Raw genomic sequence first — 22,378 nt, 5'->3', positions numbered from 1 at the left:
TCTCAAAATGGGTGCCAAATTTTAAATCAAACAAACTAGTATTACGTCATAATCGACATATAAAGACGGAAATTCCGTACAAATCGTAAATTTCACATCTTATCTTAGACGTTTAACTTTTATTTTACGTCCTATCGTTTCGATACTTTGCAATTGTGAACTGATAAGTCGTCTCAAAATGGGTGCCAAATTTTAAATCAAACAAACTAATATTACGTCATAATCGACATATAAAGACGAAAATTCCGTACAAATCGTAAATTTTACATCTTATCTTAGACGTTTAACTTTTATTTTACATCCTATCGTTTCGATACTTTGCAATTGTGAACTGATAAGTCGTCTCAAAATGGGTGCCAAATTTTAAATCAAACAAACTAATATTACGTCATAATCGACATATAAAGACGGAAATTCCGTACAAATCGTAAATTTCACATCTTATCTTAGAAGTTTAACTTTTATTTTACGTCCTATCGTTTCGATACTTTGCAATTGTGAACTGATAAGTCGTCTCAAAATGGGTGCCAAATTTTAAATCAAACAAACTAATATTACGTCATAATCGACATATAAAGACGAAAATTCCGTCAAATCGTAAATTTTACATCTTATCTTAGACGTTTAACTTTTATTTTACATCCTATCGTTTCGATACTTTGCAATTGTGAACTGATAAGTCGTCTCAAAATGGGTGCCAAGTTTTAAATCAAACAAACTAATATTACGTCATAATCGACATATAAAGACGAAAATTCCGTACAAATCGTACTTTTATTTTTTATGTACTTTAATTATGTACTTTTAGACCTTATCAAAAACACCTTAAGATATCATGGCGTTTTTTTTTAATGGTTTAAACATAAACTTAATAAACTTTTTTCTGTTGTTATTCTTATAATCTTCATGGAATCATAGCAATAAGTTTTTTAATAGCTTTTTACTTAAAATACTTTAATAAGTAGAGACTAGAGAGCTTCTAAAAAGGCGTTTTAGACTTACGGACTTTATCAAACCATTTAAGAATCTACTACGTTTTTCTTACTCTTTCTAACATAAGCTTAATGAACTTTTTTCATTTTATATAACTAACCTTTATAAAAGTATAGCAACAAAAAAATGTATAAATTAACAAGTTCTAAACTATTTTAATTAGTATGATACGACCTAAGATAAACAACACGATGAACTTTGTTGAAAATTTTAATGAAATGAAACATAATGCTATAAAATATCTACTTGTAACTAATTTAAATTAAATCGAGTAAATACAGTCAAAATTAAAAATAATATTCTTCATGAAAGGAATCTTCGTCATCATTTTTTAGATAACCGCAATGTCCACAAAACCACTTAAAATTCAAAAAAAACTCGAAGGGAGAATCATTGTAATTAAGGCAATTAAAATGGAACCACTTTTTACAGTTCTCACATCCCAACTAAAAATTAAAGTTTGAGTAGTTAATCATTAACAACGTTAATTATAAACAGCTATTGATGTTCTATATTTTAGTTAGGACTGACAGCTATACTAAATTAAGAAATGCTTACTAACCCATTTTACCTTTTCGTTCTTTTTTTTTCTACGCCACGCAGGGTCATCTCTTTTACATTTGTAGCAAAAAACTTGGTTTACGACTGAAATTAAAAATTACGTAGATGTCAATACATAATGTTTAAAAATGTAGTGCTTGCTTAAATTTTTTATTTCTTTTGTTTGTTAGTTGTTTAAATTTTATTAGTTTACCTCCGTCCTTTATTAGACTAGTTGCAATTTCTAAGCGTTTTGAATTCAGAAGTTCGCAGCTAGTTTCAACACGTATGTTTTTTAAAGAATGAGGAAAGCAAGATATAAATTGTTCTGCTGCCTGAAAAGTTATATTTGCACTATCAAAATAATATAAAATATATTACCTAACTAATTAAAAATAAAGACTAAAAATAAGATTTGATGTTTAAGTGTGCGGAACCAGAGTTCTGCATACGTATTAGTGTCCCTGAAAAATTATTTTTTATTGATTCTTAGGATTTTATTTCATTTTGTATAAGTTTCTTTACCTTGTGCGGTGAAAATTGTTTTCTTCATTGCTTAACATTAGCCCCGTCCATAAAGGAGCTGTAGGCATAAAAAACTTAAGCAGTGACCTCGTAAATTCTGGCAAATAGTGAGGATTATTATCACCATTTTTGCATATATTCTTTATAATTTCGTTATACTTAAGTGTAAATAATTGTCCAAATGGTGATTTTTTTGCCATCGTATTGCCTGCTTTCCCATCTTTATCCGGAAGTATTAAGCTAAACTCGCTTTCTTCCTCACCTTCCCAGAAGCATTTTGAGTTGCAAATTTTCTTGTTAAGAAAATCTAAGGCAGCCTATAAAAGTACAATAGTTGAAACTTTAGTTAACATAATCATGACTTTAAAAGATTTAAATGTGTTACAATAACTAACAATTTGTTCGCTTCCAATGAAGTTGGACAAACTTAATTTACAAAGTTGCTCGAATATTTCAACAAGCTCTTTTAATGATGTGGAGTTTAACATTCTCGCAAACACAAAACCGTAAAATTCTTTTTTTTTTTTTTTGCTTGTTAAAGAAGAAATGTTTTTGATAATAGTCTTCATCACATGTGAGGAGCAAATATGGATGATTACCTTGTTTGTATTTTTGTTTTTCGACCCGGTGACTATTTGGAAACACCTTAAAATTTTCATATTACGAATAAATTTGGAAAATAATATTAATTGTACATACCTGTCAATATAATCTTCAATTTTTTCTACATTCACTGCCCTGCTGACGGAGTGGATCATCACCCAGGACTGGTCGATTTCAATCTTCCAAACAGTTTTTGAAGTATATCTAAGTAGTTATTGATATTATTTTTTTATTGTTTTTATTGTTTGTTCTAGCTAAAATTCAAAAAGAAATTTGTTTACTTTATCAATTGCAAAAAGAATCCATTCAGCCAAGACTGGACGTGTTCCACATTATGGGCTGTACTTATAAACTCAGCTACAGGCAAAGGCGCCTTACCCTTTCCATCTCCTAGTAAAAGTAATTTTAAGGGTTTTGTAAAAATTAAGTAATAATAGACTTACCTCCTACAGAAAGAGCATAGTAGTATGGTTGTTTAGCCATACCATCCATTTTGCGAATGACGCTTCCAGTTGCGTCTAGAAAAAGTGAAACTGGACTTTTACAATTCAAGTGATTTTGAAGGATTAATAGACTTTTTTCCGTGTACATGACACAGCTAAAAGGATCGTAATTTAACTGCCTAATGTACCTAAAAAGAGATAAAAATTCTAAACTGTTCAATCTAATAGTATTATCAATAAAAATGTTAGTAATCAAGCAAATTTTATGAAGTTAACGAACCCTGGATATTTTTTAGAAGCTGCAACAAGATTTTCTAAAACTTTTTTTACCGTTCTAACTTCGGTGAACCAGTCTTTTTTATGCTTGTGTCTGTACTCCGACATCATTTTACATACCACTTCCTCCGTTATAACGTTTCCTAAATTTCCTGCGTAGCGCTGCTCATCAGGAGTGTTTCTTAAAACAAAAAGTGTAAGTGTTACAGTTTTAATTAAACCAATAGATAAACTTACTTGTTAAGAGACTCCTTTTTAACATCGTGTGCAGTTAGTTTTTCCTTTAAAATTCTTTCAATTAATCTATTTCGTTGAGGCTGTCTGATTTGATTATATGCTTGATCTCCATTTTTGTGTGTTATCTCACCAAAGCGTGTTAACGTAATTTTGAAAAAAAAATCGTCTCCAAAATTTCCATTAATAATAAAACTCGCATTACAACCTATAATATTTGAACGCATAGAGTATTAAAAACTTTTGAAATTATTTAATTACGTCTGAACATAACAAAGTAGAAAAAAGACTTATAAGTTTATTCTACAAAAAAAAAATTAAAAAAGTATGGTCGGTATAGAGTGCATGATTATGTAAATAGTTTAGGTTATTTATTAAGAAACTTAAAACTTATTAAATTAGAAACTAACTGTCTATTTTGCAAGGTTTTTTAATATTGCGGTAGAACTTTTTATGGGTAGTATATTATGGGCACTGCTTAATAATACAATCAATTAAATTAATTATTAACTATTAACAAACTATTAATTAAATAACTAAATTTATTGCTGCAATCAAATCTGCCCATAATTTTATGTGATTTCTTCTGAATTATGGTTAGTATTGAGAAGTTACTGCAATTAACTTGCTACAATTAAGTGAAAAATAAAATAGTGGCTAGGCCTTTTATAAATTTTGTAGTTAAATATTTATAAAAAAAGAAAATAAATAGAAACTTGAACATACTTTGTTTAGTTTACAAATACATTTATGTAATTTATAATTAGTAAAATTATTGAAGTACTGGCTTAGCCTTTATAAATATTAGAATTTTTTTTTTAATTTTAGGACTTTAAAACAAAATAAAATTTGAACAAACAAACCAGCTGTTTCATTTTCTAGTATATTTATGTGTTTTATATTTAGTAACGTTATAGAAGTAGTAGCATGTTTTGAATAAATATTATTGATTGTGTTTGTATTTATAGATTTTATATACAAAACAAAAACTTGGATACACATAAATTGTTTGATTTATAAGTACATTTATGTAATTTATATTTTTTACAAAGAAAAGTTAGTTTAGCTACATATTAGAGCCGTAGACACTTTTTTTTTTGTTTACAAATTAAAACAACAAAAATCTCATTCAATTTCAGTATCTTAATTGAAGCAAAACCTAAATGACGTCACATTAAGTTATGGGCAGATTTGATTGCAGCAATTCTACTCATAAAATAGTATCCATAATAAGACCTACCCATCAGAACATAATTGCAAAGTATTAAAACGATAGGACGTAAAATAAAAGTTAAACGTCTAAGATAAGATGTAAAATTTACGATTTGTACGGAATTTCCGTCTTTATATGTCGATTATGACGTAATATTAGTTTGTTTGATCTGCAATTTGGCACCCATTCTGAGACGACTTATCAGTTCACAATTGCAAAGTATCGAAACGATAGGATGTAAAATAAAAGTTAAACGTCTAAGATAAGATGTAAAATTTATGATTTGTACGGAATTTTCGTCTTTATATGTCGATTATGACGTAATATTAGTTTGTTTGATTTATAATTTGGCACCCATTTTGAGACGACTTATCAGTTCACAATTGCAAAGTATCGAAACGATAGGACGTAAAATAAAAGTTAAACTTCTAAGATAAGATGTGAAATTTACGATTTGTACGGAATTTCCGTCTTTATATGTCGATTATGACGTAATATTAGTTTGTTTGATTTAAAATTTGGCACCCATTTTGAGACGACTTATCAGTTCACAATTGCAAAGTATCGAAACGATAGGACGTAAAATAAAAGTTAAACTTCTAAGATAAGATGTGAAATTTACGATTTGTACGGAATTTTCGTCTTTATATGTCGATTATGACGTAATACTAGTTTGTTTGATTTAAAATTTAGCACCCATTTTGAGACGACTTATCAGTTCACAATTGCAAAGTATCGAAACGATAGGATGTAAAATAAAAGTTAAACGTCTAAGATAAGATGTAAAATTTACGATTTGTACGGAATTTTCGTCTTTATATGTCGATTATGACGTAATATTAGTTTGTTTGATTTAAAATTTGGCACCCATTTTGAGACGACTTATCAGTTCACAATTGCAAAGTATCGAAACGATAGGACGTAAAATAAAAGTTAAACTTCTAAGATAAGATGTGAAATTTACGATTTGTACGGAATTTCCGTCTTTATATGTCGATTATGACGTAATATTAGTTTGTTTGATTTAAAATTTGGCACCCATTTTGAGACGACTTATCAGTTCACAATTGCAAAGTATCGAAACGATAGGACGTAAAATAAAAGTTAAACTTCTAAGATAAGATGTGAAATTTACGATTTGTACGGAATTTCCGTCTTTATATGTCGATTATGACGTAATATTAGTTTGTTTGATTTAAAATTTGGCACCCATTTTGAGACGACTTATCAGTTCACAATTGCAAAGTATCGAAACGATAGGATGTAAAATAAAAGTTAAACTTCTAAGATAAGATGTGAAATTTACGATTTGTACGGAATTTCCGTCTTTATATGTCGATTATGACGTAATGTTAGTTTGTTTGATTTAAAATTTGGCACCCATTTTGAGACGACTTATCAGTTCACAATTGCAAAGTATCGAAACGATAGGACGTAAAATAAAAGTTAAACGTCTAAGATAAGATGTGAAATTTACGATTTGTACGGAATTTCCGTCTTTATATGTCGATTATGACGTAATGTTAGTTTGTTTGATTTAAAATTTGGCACCCATTTTGAGACGACTTATCAGTTCACAATTGCAAAGTATCGAAACGATAGGACGTAAAATAAAAGTTAAACGTCTAAGATAAGATGTGAAATTTACGATTTGTACGGAATTTTCGTCTTTATATGTCGATTATGACGTAATACTAGTTTGTTTGATTTAAAATTTGGCACCCATTTTGAGACGACTTATCAGTTCACAATTGCAAAGTATCGAAACGATAGGACGTAAAATAAAAGTTAAACGTCCAAGATAGTGAAGACATGTATATAACGTATATATGCTGTATTTATATATCGATCAAACTTCAGCTTAGTCATTTTGACTTTGGGCCAAATCATAAAAGATATTAACATTATTCATAAAATAAACATTTAAGAGTTTAAATAACATGAAAAATAAGGAAAAAAAAAAAAAAAAATTTAATATTTATTTTTGGTTCTAAACAATAATAATGAAAAAAACCAAAAAAAAACCTTTATTTTTGGAGGGACCCCATGAAATTATTCCAACCCCAAACCAAAAAATTTTTTTTTTAATAAAAGACAAAGGTGCGTTCTCTAAAATAAAAAATAAAAATTAGATAGCTTTTAAGATAAGGTAAATAATTGAAATTAAATTTTTATGTTTTTTGAAAAATTAATAAATTTGCCTATAAAATTAACTTTATGCTCGTTTGGTATTAACACAAAAAACAGCTTTTTTTCATTATCCATTTTGAATTAGAGAACAGTTATAAATCAAAACTTGTGATGTTACATACTAACAAGTTCAACATACTTAATACAAAGGCTAAAAAACAAAGCAGTTTTAGTTAGAATAAACGTTTGAACTAAGTTTCATTTTTAACTTTTATAGCATAAAAAAGAATTAAATTAATTTAAACAAATTAAAAAACCTATTTATAAGAACAGAAGTTGTTACATAAACTTAAAATTTATAATTTAAACAAAAAATGATGTTATACAGAATCTTTTTTGTTTGTTTTTTATAAAATTAGTTTTCAAACAAAAAAAACTTTACCGAGTCAGTTGTATATTCTGTTTTATACTTCTAAATTCAGTATTAGTTCGACAGGATTGCCAGAATTTCAGAAATAACGAATACTAAACAGACGTTTTTTGTTGTGTTTTTTTTTCGATTTTTTTTATAAGTTCTTCAAAGCCAATTTTCTATGGCAAATATGAAGCTAAGTAGTAAAAAAGTTAAAAGTAATTTAAAATTAAAGTATCATAAATATAATACAGTTTTAATATTATACATGCCATAGATAGATTTAGAATATAGTACTGTACTGGTATAACATGTAAAACTAGAGGTGTTTGTAAAATTAAAGTTTTCGACAGTATTGAACTTAATTTTTAATGATATACTGAAAAATAAATCTCAAAATTAAACTAAATTAAAATATTTACAATTCGAAGCAACAAAACTCTCTTGAGTTTTTCAAACCTCGCTACTTTACTAAGCCTCTCATTTCGAATTGTTTTAATAAAACTACAGTATAACTTTTAGTATTTGTACGAATTAATAGGCAACTAATTTAAAAACTCTTGTAATGTACTTCTTTATATTGCTTATTAAATTAATGTATTCAACGCTCAAATTTTTTAGTTGTAGTATATGTTACTACATTAGCTGCTTTTTTTTTATATGTTTTAAGGCTTCATTCACTTAATATACCTAACTTAAAAAGTTGCATATCAGAGACAACGAACATACTATTTTATTTTTGTGGAACTGTGTTAATTGTTCAATACAAAAAAAACGTCTTTTGAATAAAAAAAATATTATGTAAACTATTTTATTTGTTACATTTTCCAAATACTTACTTTTTTTTATCTTTACAAAAACAATTAGCAATTAATATTTTTGTTTCGAATCTATAAGTACTAAATTTTACGGTATCACAATAGGCTGGCTATTAGCCTTTGTGATGTGCTCACAAAATTTACCATGTTCAAAAAAACAATACTAAAAACAAGTACAAAAACAATAATAAGACAAAATACTTGACTAAAAATAACAAACAATTAATAAATACTAAAAAAAAGCATTCACTCTGATTTCTTCGTCTGCTTAGTTTCTTAAAGTGGTTTTTCCTTTTTTTTTTAGTTTTCTAGTTTAGTAGATTACTTTATAATTTTTTGTATATGTTCAAAAACATTATACATATATATTTATACTATAAAGTTCTGATAAAAAAAGTATGGTTTTACTCCAAAATTTCTCTTTTTTTCTTAAAAAAATAAGTTTACCATTTTCGCACATATTGTTTGAAACTTATTGATTGCAAATACACTTATTGAAAACTTTTTCAAATTTACAAAAAAATACTTAGAAGACTACAGTAATTTAGAAAAATTACACAATAAACAACTATATCCCTAAAACAACTGATGCATAATAATCAACAAAAATATCAAAAACCATTGATTTTAAGAGTTAAGGTTACTAAAAAACTGTTAAAATAACTTTTAGAGCTTTAAAAGTTAAACATTTCAGAGTACTTTTATACTATCAAATACGTTTAAACTGATTAAATAAAAGTTTAACACTTAACAATTACAATCGAAAAAAAATTAAAGAAGTTAAAAACACTCAAGATTAGTGCTAAACAAAAGAGATATAAACAATTAATAATTTGTTTTCTAAAAAATAGTAAAAAAATTATTTATGGACAAAGAATAAGGACAAACTATTAGTTTTAATACTTACACTTATCTTATATTTATAAAGTTCTGACCAAAGGTATAAAGTTCTGACCAAAGGTAAAGAAATATGTAAGTACTTAATAAATAGACAAAATTTGTATAAAAGTGCTTATATCAGTCCAGGACACAGTATAATTTTTTGTTTGATTTACTACGGCATCAATAATTAGAAAAAATCAAAAGATAGTTTTAAGTTTTTTTTTGCACATTACATAAGTTTAAAACTTTTTCAGGTTTACAATCCGTTCTGAATAAACTAATAGAACTAAATGCATAAATTGCATAAAAGTGTTTTAGTTATATTAGTTTATTGAAATTTTATTGAGGACGGATTGTAAATCCGAAAACGTTCTAAACTTATGCAATGTGCAGTAAAAGTTTGTAGGCTTTTCAAAACTATTGTTTGATTCCTCTAAAAGTTTAATATTTAAACACTATACTATTTAAAAGAAATTACAATCCGAACAACAAACCATTATCAGTTTTCTACACGTTGCTTTTTTTTTTTTGCTAAATCTCTGATTTCAGCTTATTTCACGAAAATACAACATAATTTTTAGCATTTTTTAACCTACTAAGATTTTTTTAAACTCTTTAAAGTATTTCTGTATTTTTTTTTTTGTACGCAAAGAATGTACAAATCAAACAAATTAGTTCTTTTTCTGTTTTTATTAATTTTCTGATTTTTACTTTTTTTAAATTTTGTTAAAAAAATAAAAACAAAATTCATTTCTAAGAAAACAAACTTTTTTCAAATGCAAGTAAGGATCATCATAAATAATTTCTTACTGAATTGGAATGAATACAAATTGAAATAAAATCATACTGAAGTTTTAAGATATAAAATGACGTAATAATCAAATGTTAAAAATTAAATAAGTGCTTATGCTAAATAAATTGTTTTAATTCTAACGAGTTTTATTAGTACAGTGCTTATTCACTTATCCAGACTTCACTTATCCGGACGCTCACTTATCCGGACAGTTTTGGGTCAGAAGAAAATTCAAAAAATTTTCAATAGTAAACACTAAAATTCATTCAACAAGTTTCACAACTTTTTAAATTTCATGAGTTTTCTGCTGAAAAACTATAAACAAACGTCTATTGTTTCTTATTTTAGTAAAACTTCCAATAAAAACTAGTTTGTTAGGAGTGATATGTTTCCGTTAAATTGACTTTAAACTTAATCAAAGTTTCCCGTTTTCTTTCTGTCTGTTTTTTTTTTTTATTAAAAAAAATTCTTTTATTTCATTTTAAGAGATAGGTTTACATTGTTTTTTGTTTTTAAAGATAAATTTAATTTATATTTTTTTATATTTTCGTTAAATTAATAGTTAGGGCAGGTGGAATTGCAAATGATGAATTTTACTTGCTTGACCCTCAAAAAACGTATATAGTTGCAGAGGGTTAGTAAGTCTGATGTTTTTCTACCATAGAAAAAATGAATTAATTAACCTTAAGTTTAGTTTTTATTATTTATCGTTTAATTATATATTACTCACAATTACTATGTGTTTGTTTTTACCATAACACTTTTACTATGCATTGCATTATATGCAGCAGTTATATTATTATATAAAAAAAATGTTTTTTTGTAGTTATCCGGATTTTTAGTTATCCGGACATGTTTACAGAAAAATCTTGCCCAGCGTGTCCGGATAAGTGAATAAGCACTGTATACTAAATTTATTTAGCATAAGCACTTATTTAATTTTTAACATTTGATTATTGCGTCATTTTATATCTTAAAACTTTAAACTTCAGTATGATTTTATTTCAGTTTGTATTTATTCCAATTCAGTAAGAAACTATTTCTGATGAGCCTTACTACGAAAGTACTAAAATAAATTTAAAGAAAATGAAATTTATTCTGTTATATTTTTAAAAAAAGTTATGCACCGGAAAAAAGCTGTTCAAATAGATTATCGAACACTACAGTTTTTGAGTAAATTAATACTAATTACAGTAAAAACTACCGTGATTAGCCTTTTTATATAATTTTATAAATACATTTAAATACAACATAACTTTTTTTTATAACATTGATTGAGTGAGATAGAAATGAACAAATAAATTTTGCTTTACACTATTGGTTAGCTGATCAATTACTGTAAGAAGTATATTTCAATTACATTCCTTTAACTTTACTAAAATTACGTTAAGAAAACTAAAAATGATTTAATTAATTGAAATTTATGTTATACAACAATCTTGTAGGTAAATAAAACAAACTTTCTAAGTTTACTAAGATTATAAAACTTTTTTTATTAAATGAAATCAAAGTCTAAAAAGAGTTATATAACCCTATCATGTATAATGATTAGCTTTTGAAGTGAAAAAAGTAAAACGTTTAAAAAACTGTTTTTGTTTTCCAAAAGATGTTAAAAATTCATAAGCTTTACCTAAATAACAATTTTGAGCGTTTTTTTTTAAGTAAATATTTTTCAATATCTTTTTTTTAAGTCAGTGGGCTTTAAAAATTAATATCTCAGCCTTGTATAAAAATTTATTTATCTTTTTTTTTTTTGAAATCTCAAACAAGAAGTTTTACGGTCAATCACTTATACACTGTTTTTACAACTCTGCCTTTGTTTGTTGAGGTAACTTTTCTGGGCCAAAAACAGCTAGGAACTCGTTTTTTGTTGTTTTACTTGCCCAATGTTTTAATATAACTGAGATGCTTACTATTTACTTTTTGAATGGTAACTGTAATTATGCCTGCAAAAACGTTACAATTCAGCCATATTTTTTTTATTAAATCGTCTAACTGACGCTTAGCAGTTATCTAGTTGTTTACAAACTATACAAACTTATGAAGAAGTATTTCTTCTATAATTTAGCTATTATTGTCTACTCATTTAAAATAAATTTTATCCTTGTTTAGAACTAAAAAACCGTAAAGTTAAAAGTAAAATTTTAAACGACATACTCCTAAAGTATACAGAAGAAAATTTTTTTAACTCCTTACAAAAATTTGATTTAACAGTAAAAACATATTTAAAGGTGCATACTTTAAAAAAAACATTGATTTTATGTAAACACATTTAAACAATCTTTTATTCAAACAAAATTTTTATGTTAATAACATATATATATAAATAAAAGTAGTTTAAAAAAAGGGTAAAAAATTCTCTCAATTATATAAACAAAAAAACTTAGCAACATATCGTCCTTTTAAAATTCAATTGTTCTTATTCAAGTAGAATCTAAAAGGTATTAAAATTCAAATGTAGTTTAACTAGTTTTTATTTATATATAATATTAGGATAACAACTTGGTATGAAAAATTAAACTGCATCATGCATGTATTACAACAGCCTTTTATAAACAATGAGCTGGAATTTATTAACAATTTTTTTTCTGTGTCAATGTATTTTTGTCCGTATTTAGTGTATTTTGTTAAGATGTACCCGAGCTGAAAGTAAAAGTTGTTTTTAATTAAAAAATGTATACATTAAAAATAAATCACTAAAACTTTGATACCTTATAATTGTATTAGAACAGGAGTCGGCAGCCTTTTGTAACTCGCGGGCCAATTTTCTTAGAAAAAATTGCTCGCGGGCCGCACTTTTTAGAAAAAAGTTGTCGAGGGTTGCAGTTATTTAAAAACAAATATATTAATTAGTAGAAAAATACTATTTTAAACCAAAAATATAATAAAATAAGCAGTAAAATAGTACCTTTATACAATATTCATTAAATTAAGAGCCTAATTGTAAATTTTTATTGCAAAACCGTTTATTTTGTTGTTTTTTAAAAAGTATCTTTTTGGCTAAAAAGTAGCTCGCAGACCGCAGATTTTGCCTTTGAGGGCCGCAGTTTGCCGACCCCTATATTAGAAATAAGTTTTTTATTTGATGCTAAAAAAGTAATTAGTTCAAGTTAAAGGAAGTGCAGTGAATTTTACTTCAGCAAATAATTAAATTTTTAAGGGTTAGAAATTTATTTAGTCTCTAAATATTTAAACTATCTGTTATAATTCATATGTTCAAATAGATCAATCGATTAAATTTCAGTTTAACACTGTTTAGTTTCTTATGGTTTGTATAAACGCTATAAATTGTTGTTTACTTTTTAATTTAGGGTTGTAGACATCAGAAAACTAATATACATCATAGATAGACACCAGAATACAAATTTCATTAGTATTTGGTAAAGTAAAATTTTTGAATCGACTAAATTCAGGGTTCGTTGGCAGAATTTCCATTGACCTTTGTTGGTCAGCACTCAAATAGGTTTATTAGTTTGTTTAGAATAGCGTAAACAAATAATAATAGGTCTTTTTAGTACATTTATTATATATTTTTAAACCGTGTAACTAGATATGGATATTGGAAAATATCACAAGAATTGTGTTGTCTAACCTTGAAGTGTTATGTAAGCGCTAAAGACATATTTAATATTCTACTATCTAAGTGCTGGAAAACAAAATCCAATAAAATCTTATATAAGTAAAACAAACTAATTCTCCTTTTTGTCTTTAATATCAGATAAAACCTTTTATACTGTCGAATCCTGACATTTTGCCAGTATTGCCTTAACTTGAAAAATATAAGATGAAAAAACGAAATTTCAAATAACAAAAATCTTAAATTTTTTATCTACTTTAGTAAATACAAAATATTCTAATAATTCACAAACTTCTAATCTTTTAAACTGACAAAATCTGACATTTTGCAAAAAAATATTTAGCCTAATTTTGTCTGACGTGTATAAACGATGTCAATTATAAAGAAAACTAATATTAATTTGGAATTTAGTATTAAGGTTACGTAATAGTGGTGTTATAAAAAATTATTAAGATTACTAAATACTTTACTTAAAAGCAACTTTCGTAGTTGATGCAGGCGTTTTGTTTGAACTTCGACTTAAAAACTTAAATTTCCACAACCCCTAAAAAACACTGCAGTATGTTTGGCATAGAAATTAAAACTAATGTGTTTTTTTTATGTGATAAATGTTTAACAGATACTTCTTATTTTACGTTGTAGTATTTCTCGTTCGAGTACAGAACAGTAAAAAACATATGTTAAAACTGCGGGTAAAAATTCATTCTTTAAACTGACAAAAAAAGTAATAAAAGTTTCGAATTAAATAGTAAAAAAACAAGGTTCTTCTGAGTTCTATAAATCCTTAAAAATTACAAGTTAAGCTTTCGGAATTATAGTAAAAAGTTTTACTTAATAAATTCTAAGCATGTAAAACTAACTTGAGCATCATAATAGAGAAAATTTAAAACAAAATTTTACTCAAAAAAAAAAAAACTATTATAATTAATAATTATATAAATAAGCTTAAATTATTAGTATTTGGTTAAGACAAATTAAATAAGCTCATTATCGTTCTGAAGAGATGCATAAAGCATCGAAACTAAGTAAACGATTTGAAAATTAGTTGTTTTTTTATATTATAAATAAATATTCTTATATTTTTTTTTTATCATAATTAATTTTTAACTATTGGAATGCCTATTAGAACTTTGCATTGCTGTATTGTAAAATTAATTAAATGTTAAAATTTTTCAAGAGTTGTAGCTCTATATTTATTTAATAACACACGTTAGGCTTAGTCTGAACTTTATAATAATGAAACCACTCTTTAACTTTTCATGACCAGAATATTGTTAAATTTACACCTGTCGGTTAAGTTCGTATTTGTGGTTGTGATGAAATTACAAGTTCAAACAGCAGTTTACTTTACTTTAAAACAGGGTTTCCCAAATTTACTTTCATAATCGTCCCCTTTGGCAGAAAAAAAAACTATCCTCATTTATTATGAATCGCCCCTTTACTAGTTAATTACCATTCTTACTATTTAACGCTCCTTTAAAGTAAAAATTTTCCCTAAAGGAGCTTTTAGGAAGAAACCCTGCTTTAACCAGAAATAAAAAACCGTTGCACTAAAACTTTATAAAATGATGATTATCGATAGGCAATATACAAGTTTTTTGAACAAATACACAAGTACTAAAGCTAGTACAAGAAACATTTCATCGTAAATAGAAATTTAAAACAAATTAATATTTGTAATTTACATACTTCAAGTTTGCAAACTTTTATAAGCTTAAAATAAATACGAAAAGTACAAAAAATGTAATTTTATTTGTAACTAGTATAAAGGACAAATTAATATCTTTACAATAAAACAATTAAAGTATACGTTTAAAAAAAAACTTATTGCAGCCAAACATTATTAAGAAAAGCGATAAACTTTACGATAAAGGTTTTTAAGAATGTTTAATTAAATTAAAAATTTGAAAAAGTGCTGAAACATACACAAAGCGATAAACGTTTACATAAAAAATAACTTATCAAAACAAGTAAATGCATGCAGAAAATAGGTGTTTAAATATTAGCAAATTAAAAAATATTTTCAACAAAAATTTTAGTAGTCAAAATGTGATAAGAAAATTTTATAAATACTAAACACGTGAAGGTTAAAACTAAATAAAAGTTTTATTAATTTAAATGATATATGTTATAGTGTACTCATAGTATAAACGCATAACTCAAAAAAAAAGAGATAGCATTACTACATACAAAACTTTGAGAATGAGTTAATTAATTAGGTTTAATTAATATTGATTTTATAATTAAAATTGAAAAAAAGATAAAAATTTCTTGTAAATAAAAATTTTATTATGAAGATAAAAACATGGAAAGAAGTAATACTAAACCTAAAAATTTTAAACAAAGGTAATTTTAAAACATTTAAACTAAAAACTTGTGTGGCATTTATATTGAAAAACATCTAACCTTAGACAAAAATACACAAAAAGTCAAACAAACGTTACAACTTAATACAAAACATACTTTTGATACCTACTTAAAGTTTTGGGCGAGCTTGGAAAGGTCGGGCAGCTTGAGGTCCTTGGGCAGGCTGGGCAGGTCGATGTTTTTTAATGCAGCGGCCGCCTTTGCCGGGGCAGCCGACAATCCAGCCTAAACAAAAATTTTATTTAACTATTTAATATTTTGTTAGTTTTAACATCAGTGTTTTTTAATCAAAAAAAAAATGTTGTAGTTTTTTTGTCTTGTATACTTTTTCAATTATTATCAGGGATAATCATAATGAAACAGCACAAATCAAAAAGAACTTATATGCTTTAAAAATGAAATAAATATGTCATTTAAATTAAATAAATTTATTTATTACTTTATTGCCAACGAATGTTGATAAATAAAATTTCTTACCTCGGATTTTTCAAGTTTGTCTTGTTCTTGGAAGCGGCTGCATATTTCGTGCATGTTGGTTTCGAGCACCATTCCCCCCATAACTATTTCCGACAAAATGTTCAGTACCTTAATGTTTGAAACATTAGTAACACACATATTTTTGTAGATAACTCATTTTGAAAGTTTGTTTAATATTTTTGTTTAGCCGTCGTCAGAACAAAATTGTGAATAAGAAACATTAGAATACATACCATAAAAACTTTTAAGATTTTTTAATAAAAGTTAGAACCAAGACAAACCTTTATTAATAAAGTAGTAACCAACACTAAAAACTTTGTAAACTAGTTTTACTCAACAACTACATGCTTGAACTTGTAAATTATGACAGAAAATTTAAAAGCAGTGAAAAAATCTCAAGTATAAGTTTTAATTAAAAAGTCTAAAGTGTAATTTGTAGTTAAAATATTGAAAAAAGGCTTTTAATCGAATGTAGAAAAATGATACAAACCTTGTCAACGTGGAAAATAAGATCAAGTTCGCAGACGTTTTCAAAGCAACGATCGAGAGTTTCAACAAAGACCTATAAAAACTTACAGGTTTATTTATTTGATATTTGATTTTTTAAGAGATATTTACGTCTAAGTATATTCATAACAGTGTACATAAACATGTATATTTTGTATTTAAAAAAAAAAATACAATACACAAACAAACTATTTAAACTTTCTGTAACTATAAGTATAATATGTCTTGATTTTAAAAAAATCAATAAACAGAGATCTCTACATCAGAAGATTAAATATTCAAGATATTATAATAAGTTTGTCTTTCTATAACTGTTTTGAATAATACTTTAAGACAAAGTTTGACACTGCTGAAACAGTTATACTTTAAAACAACTTTACTGTTAAAAAATACAGAAACACATTTTGTGAGCAGTCAAAATCTTTGTTTTCAATTAATTAAAGCATTTCACTTAAATTAAACTTTACTCCAATTCTCTGCTAAAACAACAAAAACATCAGCGAAAGTCTCCAGAGCAGAAGCCTGGACTTTCGTTTGCCGTGAAACAAAATCAAGTTTAATAACGAGTTGATCATGCCAATTAGATCATCAGACCACAAGCTTTCAACTGAGACTGGTTTTCATCCTTATTAGGATTTATCAGTCAGTCACAACCGAAAAACTTGCTGTCTGCAATCTACAAACGGTTTATAATGCTTTCACATGAAGCAACCATTTGCTGGCCATGATCAGTGACTGCAGCAATGCCTTTTGCATCTGGTACGCTCGTATTAAGCTCGGCAAAAGACAATGCTAAAGTCACTGATCATTGTCAGCATTTGGTTGTTTCATGTGAAATCATGATAAACCGTTTGTAGATTGACAACTGCAAGCTTTTCGGTAGTGACTAACTGATGAGTCCTAATAAGGATGAAAACCAATCTCAGTCTACCGAAAGCTTGTGGTCTGATAACTTAATTGACATGATCATCACTTTGTTCTCTGCTAATACATGAATGTATAAACTAAATCTATAACCACAAACAACTTCACAGTAAACTGAAAATAAATGTTATTATTTACTAAAAGCTACAGTACTAATAAATTACTTGAATAAGGTCTAAAATCCCAAGCTCACTTTCGGAGGAGTCAACGCAGAAAACGAAATACAATGTGGCATAATGTCTGTAGATTAGCTTGTAATCAGATCCTCCTATTAAACTGAAAAAAAGAAGTTTAAGATTTATTCAGTTACTTTAATGCTACTTAAGTTTTACTTTATTGAGGATTTTTGTACAACTAATACTTCACTTATATATATTTTTTAATTAATGAATGTTTTTACGTGATTGTAAAAAAAGGTATATAATTTTGTTACGTCAAAAATGTAAGGTTTAAACTTTTATTAAGTTAAAAAGAAAAATACTAGTACAAATAAGAGCTTATAACTTTGAATTTTTAAATTTAATTTATTTTAAATAATGTTTTTAACAAATAATAAAAGTTTTCATAAATATCCTGATTTGTTATAAATATACTACTCAAATACAAGTAAATTTTCACAATAAATTTACTTTATAGTTTATATAAATGTTTTAAAAAATACTAATTTCCTCATCTCTTTCTTAAAACTTATTAAATATAAACAAAATAACTGATGGAATTTTTAAAGATTTAAGTTTATTTTAGTATTTTTTCAATTTAGTTCAAAGTTAAGAAAAAAATTTGATTGTAAAATAAAACGCACAGTAACATTAAAAACTCTAAAATAAATAAAAGTATATTAATTTAAAAGTGTCAAGGTAAAGCTAAAGTAAAGATATGCTTACTAATAAATTGTTAATAATTTTGCTTTTCCAATTAACGCTATTTGAATATTTAACTTAGGTCGCTCTTCCTTAATCAATAAGTTTTGAAACGATGTAATCAAAGCAAACTCTACAACCTGGAATCAACATTGGTTGAGGAAGAGCGACCTAAATTAAATAAGCAAACAGCATTAAATGGAAAAGCAAAATTATTAACAATTTATTAATAAACAAATCTTGCTAAACCTCTAAAATTTGTATTTGTTTAAATTTATTCATACTTCATAATTAAAACTTATTTTTCAAACTATTTATTAACCAAGTTTTTTTCAAATTAATTTAACATTGATCACGTGAAAATGAATATCTAGTTTAGTTTTGAAAAGCTTTGTGAAATAAAATGTAAAATAAAATGAGTAATATGTTAATAATAAGTTACAAATGGTATATAAATACGTTTAAAAACCTTCCTATAATAGTAGTTAAGGTAAAGCTTTTATTAACAATTACTTCGTCTTTAGATCACAATATAATTGTTAAAATCCGTTGCATCAATTTACATGGAGAACTTTGTAAGTTTTCATCTACTAACTATAAGTTTTAGTATTGCAAAAACTTTAGAGAAAACACTAACCTTCCACCCTCAAGAAAGCTGCAAACGTTTTCATCTCGTCTTGATACTAAATGAAATGTTTCTCTAACAATTTGCTGCTGCTGTTCCTCACTCTAAAAATTTTCTACTGTTTTTTAAGTGGTAAAAAATATACAAAAATATTATATTTAAATTTTTGGTTATTTATATATATTAACAATATTTTTACTATTAAGTTTTGTCATTTAGTTAAATTAAGTAATTTATAAAACTTATACAAGTTTTTTACATATTGAATATGTTAAGTATACTTTTTTTTTAGAAAATTTTTTTTAATAAATTTCAATTTTATCTATATTTTAAAGCTACACTTAAATTCTTTTTAAATGACTTGTAGTTATGATATTTTTCAAATACCTTAAATTCCTTGAAATTATTCTAAATTTTATCTAAAAAATGCCTTGAATAAGTCTTGTTGTTGATTTTTAAAATAAGTTATCATATACTTTTTACAAATGAATAACATTTTTAGTAGTTTTTGAGATACATGAGATCAAAGATGGTGAATTCTATAGATTTTGTATAGAACATAACAACTAAAAAAGCAAAAATACACTATTTCAAATTTGAAATTTACTAAATTTTATTATACTTTAAATATTCTTTAACTTTCTATCTTTTAAATCATTATATTAATGAAAGATAAAAGAAGTACAAATTATTAGTTGAAGTAAATAAAAATTTTTGTAAATAGTATTTATTCAAAAATTTACTTCTTATTTTTATAAATAAGAACTTGATTAGAATAAAATTAATAAATCACAATCAAAAAATGAATAAAAATGCTAAGCCACATGTCTCTAAGTTTTAAGAAGTAAAGTTAACATTTGAAACATTTTTTTAATTAGTTTAAATTTTATACTATAATTTACTTTTCAAGTTAAAACTAACATAATTTTGGTAGAACTTCATCATTCTTGGTTTTCCATGGTTGTTAAATACAATTATTGCTTTAATCATGGTGAAATACTTTAAAATAGCTTTATCTGAAATTAATTGATCAAATTATTATGTTTTTTTATTTTCCATCAGGACTTGTTAAAAGTAGTGATGTACTGGACCCAAAATTTTGATCCGGCTGGACCCGGATCCGGACTTTTTTTTCAAATTAGGATCCGGCCGGAACCGGATCCGGACTTTTTTTCATATCAAGATCTGGCCAGATCCGGATATCAGACAAAAATGGTAATATCCGGCCGGATCCGGACCCGGATAGTGAGTCCGGTACATCACTAGTTTTCACATAAAAAGTAGAGCTTACATTTGTAGTTTAAAATTTCATTTCTATAAATCTAAAAAAAACTATGAATAACTTTAAATTTAGTATTAGGAAAATTGATAGAAAGATGAAGTACATCACAGAAACATATCTGGTAGCTAAGATTAAAATCTGTTAAATAAGATCAACTTGTAAAAATCAAGGAGGACCCCCCTATAGCCTTACCAATCTAAAATCAATTAAAATCAAGTTCTTGAACAAAATTAACTAGAAAATCACAAAATATTGAAAACTGGATCAGCTTAAACTCATTCAAAATCTAAAAGAAAACTAGCCTGAGTTTTTCAAAAAATCTTAAATCTAGCCTAACAATTTGGTAGTAAGGTTTTTAATTTTACCTCATAGGTAAAGAGTTGCATTTCTAAAATGTTTATTTCATAGTTTAAATGTAAACAAATGTAAATTAGTCACGTGTTCAAAATGAGCCAATCACGGTAGGTGTTTAATTTTAACTGACAAAAATGACTCTTTTAAATTTACAAAGGGTTTGTTTTAGAAAAAAAACTTTTCTGTATGCTCTTTTTTACTAAATAGATCCAAATCAACTGGATCTCTGTTAGGATCCGGCCGGAACTGGATCCGGACTTTTTTTTCTATATCAAGATCCGGCCGGATCTGGTTATCAGACAAAAATGCAATATCCTGCCGGATCCGGACCCGGATAGTGAGTCCGGTACATCACTAGTTAAAAGTAACATTTTGAAGCCAAAATATTTTTTTTATCATCGAATTTGTAATAAAAGAATTTAAATAATCATTACTCTGTAAGCAAAGTTGGATTAGCAGAAAATTCATATATATTTATTTAAAAAATTTTTAATCTTATCTTTTTTCAAACTTAACTTTGGATTGCCAAAAATTTTGCTTTGCTAGCTTTATTAGAAGATTAAATAACTTATTTAACTTGTTGCTTCAAGTTTATAATTAATATTATTTTAAAAGTTGGAAACAAATTTATTGTATTTACTGCTAATACTATTTGCTTTATTTTTATTAATTCATAATTTTGTTGATAAAAGACTATCAGAATTGTTTTTTGTTAACTTTGGGATTTTTAAAACTTTCAATTGTTAAACCAAGTGACTTATTGGAGAGCTTATAGTATCAATTTTTAATTCTAGAATTGATATTTATAAAAAATCAAACCAAAAATCTGAAAACTAAAAGACATTTGAACATAAAATTATACCAAAAATGTGTTGCTTTTTTTTTCTGTGTTTCTGTTGTTTAGTTTAGTGTTCTACCAGATACAAATGTCAGATCTTGCAGGACCTGGCCATAGGTTGCAAAGATCTGGATCTAACTGAATTCTAATTTTAAAAATAAATTCAAATTTGGCTTGGGCTGGATCTAAAGATCCAGATTGGGAAAAGCTTAATTTAAAAACAACTCAGATCTTAAATCTAAATTCAGAATTAAACTATATTGCCTTATGGGGCCTTCAAATATTTTTAAATTAACAAACATTTTAACTTTCAAATTTAATTTTTTAATTTTATTGTCAAAACAATGCTTCACTTGTTTGAAATAAATCCTTAGTTGAATAACAAAATCTGTAAGAATTTTTTTATATAAATATGTAAGATGACATTAGGCTTATCTTAAGATAAAACTGGGATTTATGATTAAAAACAAACAAAATAAAACTTATAGTTTAATACTATCAATTTAGAAAAACCATAATATTAACAGGTAAGTTCATGCTAAGGTTAGAAAATATAAGCTACCTAATAATATTATAAGTTTAAAAACTTAAATCAAATAAACATACTTACAATTAGCAGGCTTGTAAAATTTATGAACAAATAAAACTCTTATAACTATTCTAAACCACTAGAATGAATTACTGCTTTTACTATTAAAAAAAAAC

General features: G+C 26.0%; 1 protein-coding gene across 1 annotated transcript; it reads right to left on the bottom strand.

Moving 5' to 3' along the window:
- Positions 1-15,524: 15,524 nt before the first annotated feature.
- Positions 15,525-20,211, bottom strand: LOC145840964 (AP-3 complex subunit sigma-1-like). Its single transcript, XM_082948320.1, has 6 exons — positions 20,121-20,211; positions 19,212-19,303; positions 17,879-17,990; positions 16,774-16,845; positions 16,284-16,391; positions 15,525-16,031 (listed from the first exon to the last, which is right to left on the bottom strand). Exons 1-6 carry the CDS (start codon positions 20,187-20,189, stop codon positions 15,912-15,914), a joined length of 573 nt encoding a protein of 190 aa, XP_082804446.1. The 5' UTR covers positions 20,190-20,211; the 3' UTR covers positions 15,525-15,911.
- Between the last annotated feature and the right edge of the window lie 2,167 nt (positions 20,212-22,378).

Source organism: Thalia democratica, chromosome 7 (genome assembly GCF_965202585.1).
Source record: "Thalia democratica chromosome 7, ktThaDemo2.hap1.1, whole genome shotgun sequence".
NCBI classification, from domain to species: domain Eukaryota; kingdom Metazoa; phylum Chordata; class Thaliacea; order Salpida; family Salpidae; genus Thalia; species Thalia democratica.
Note: the sequence above shows the minus strand (reverse complement) of the source record. Positions and strands in the feature narration are given on the sequence as shown.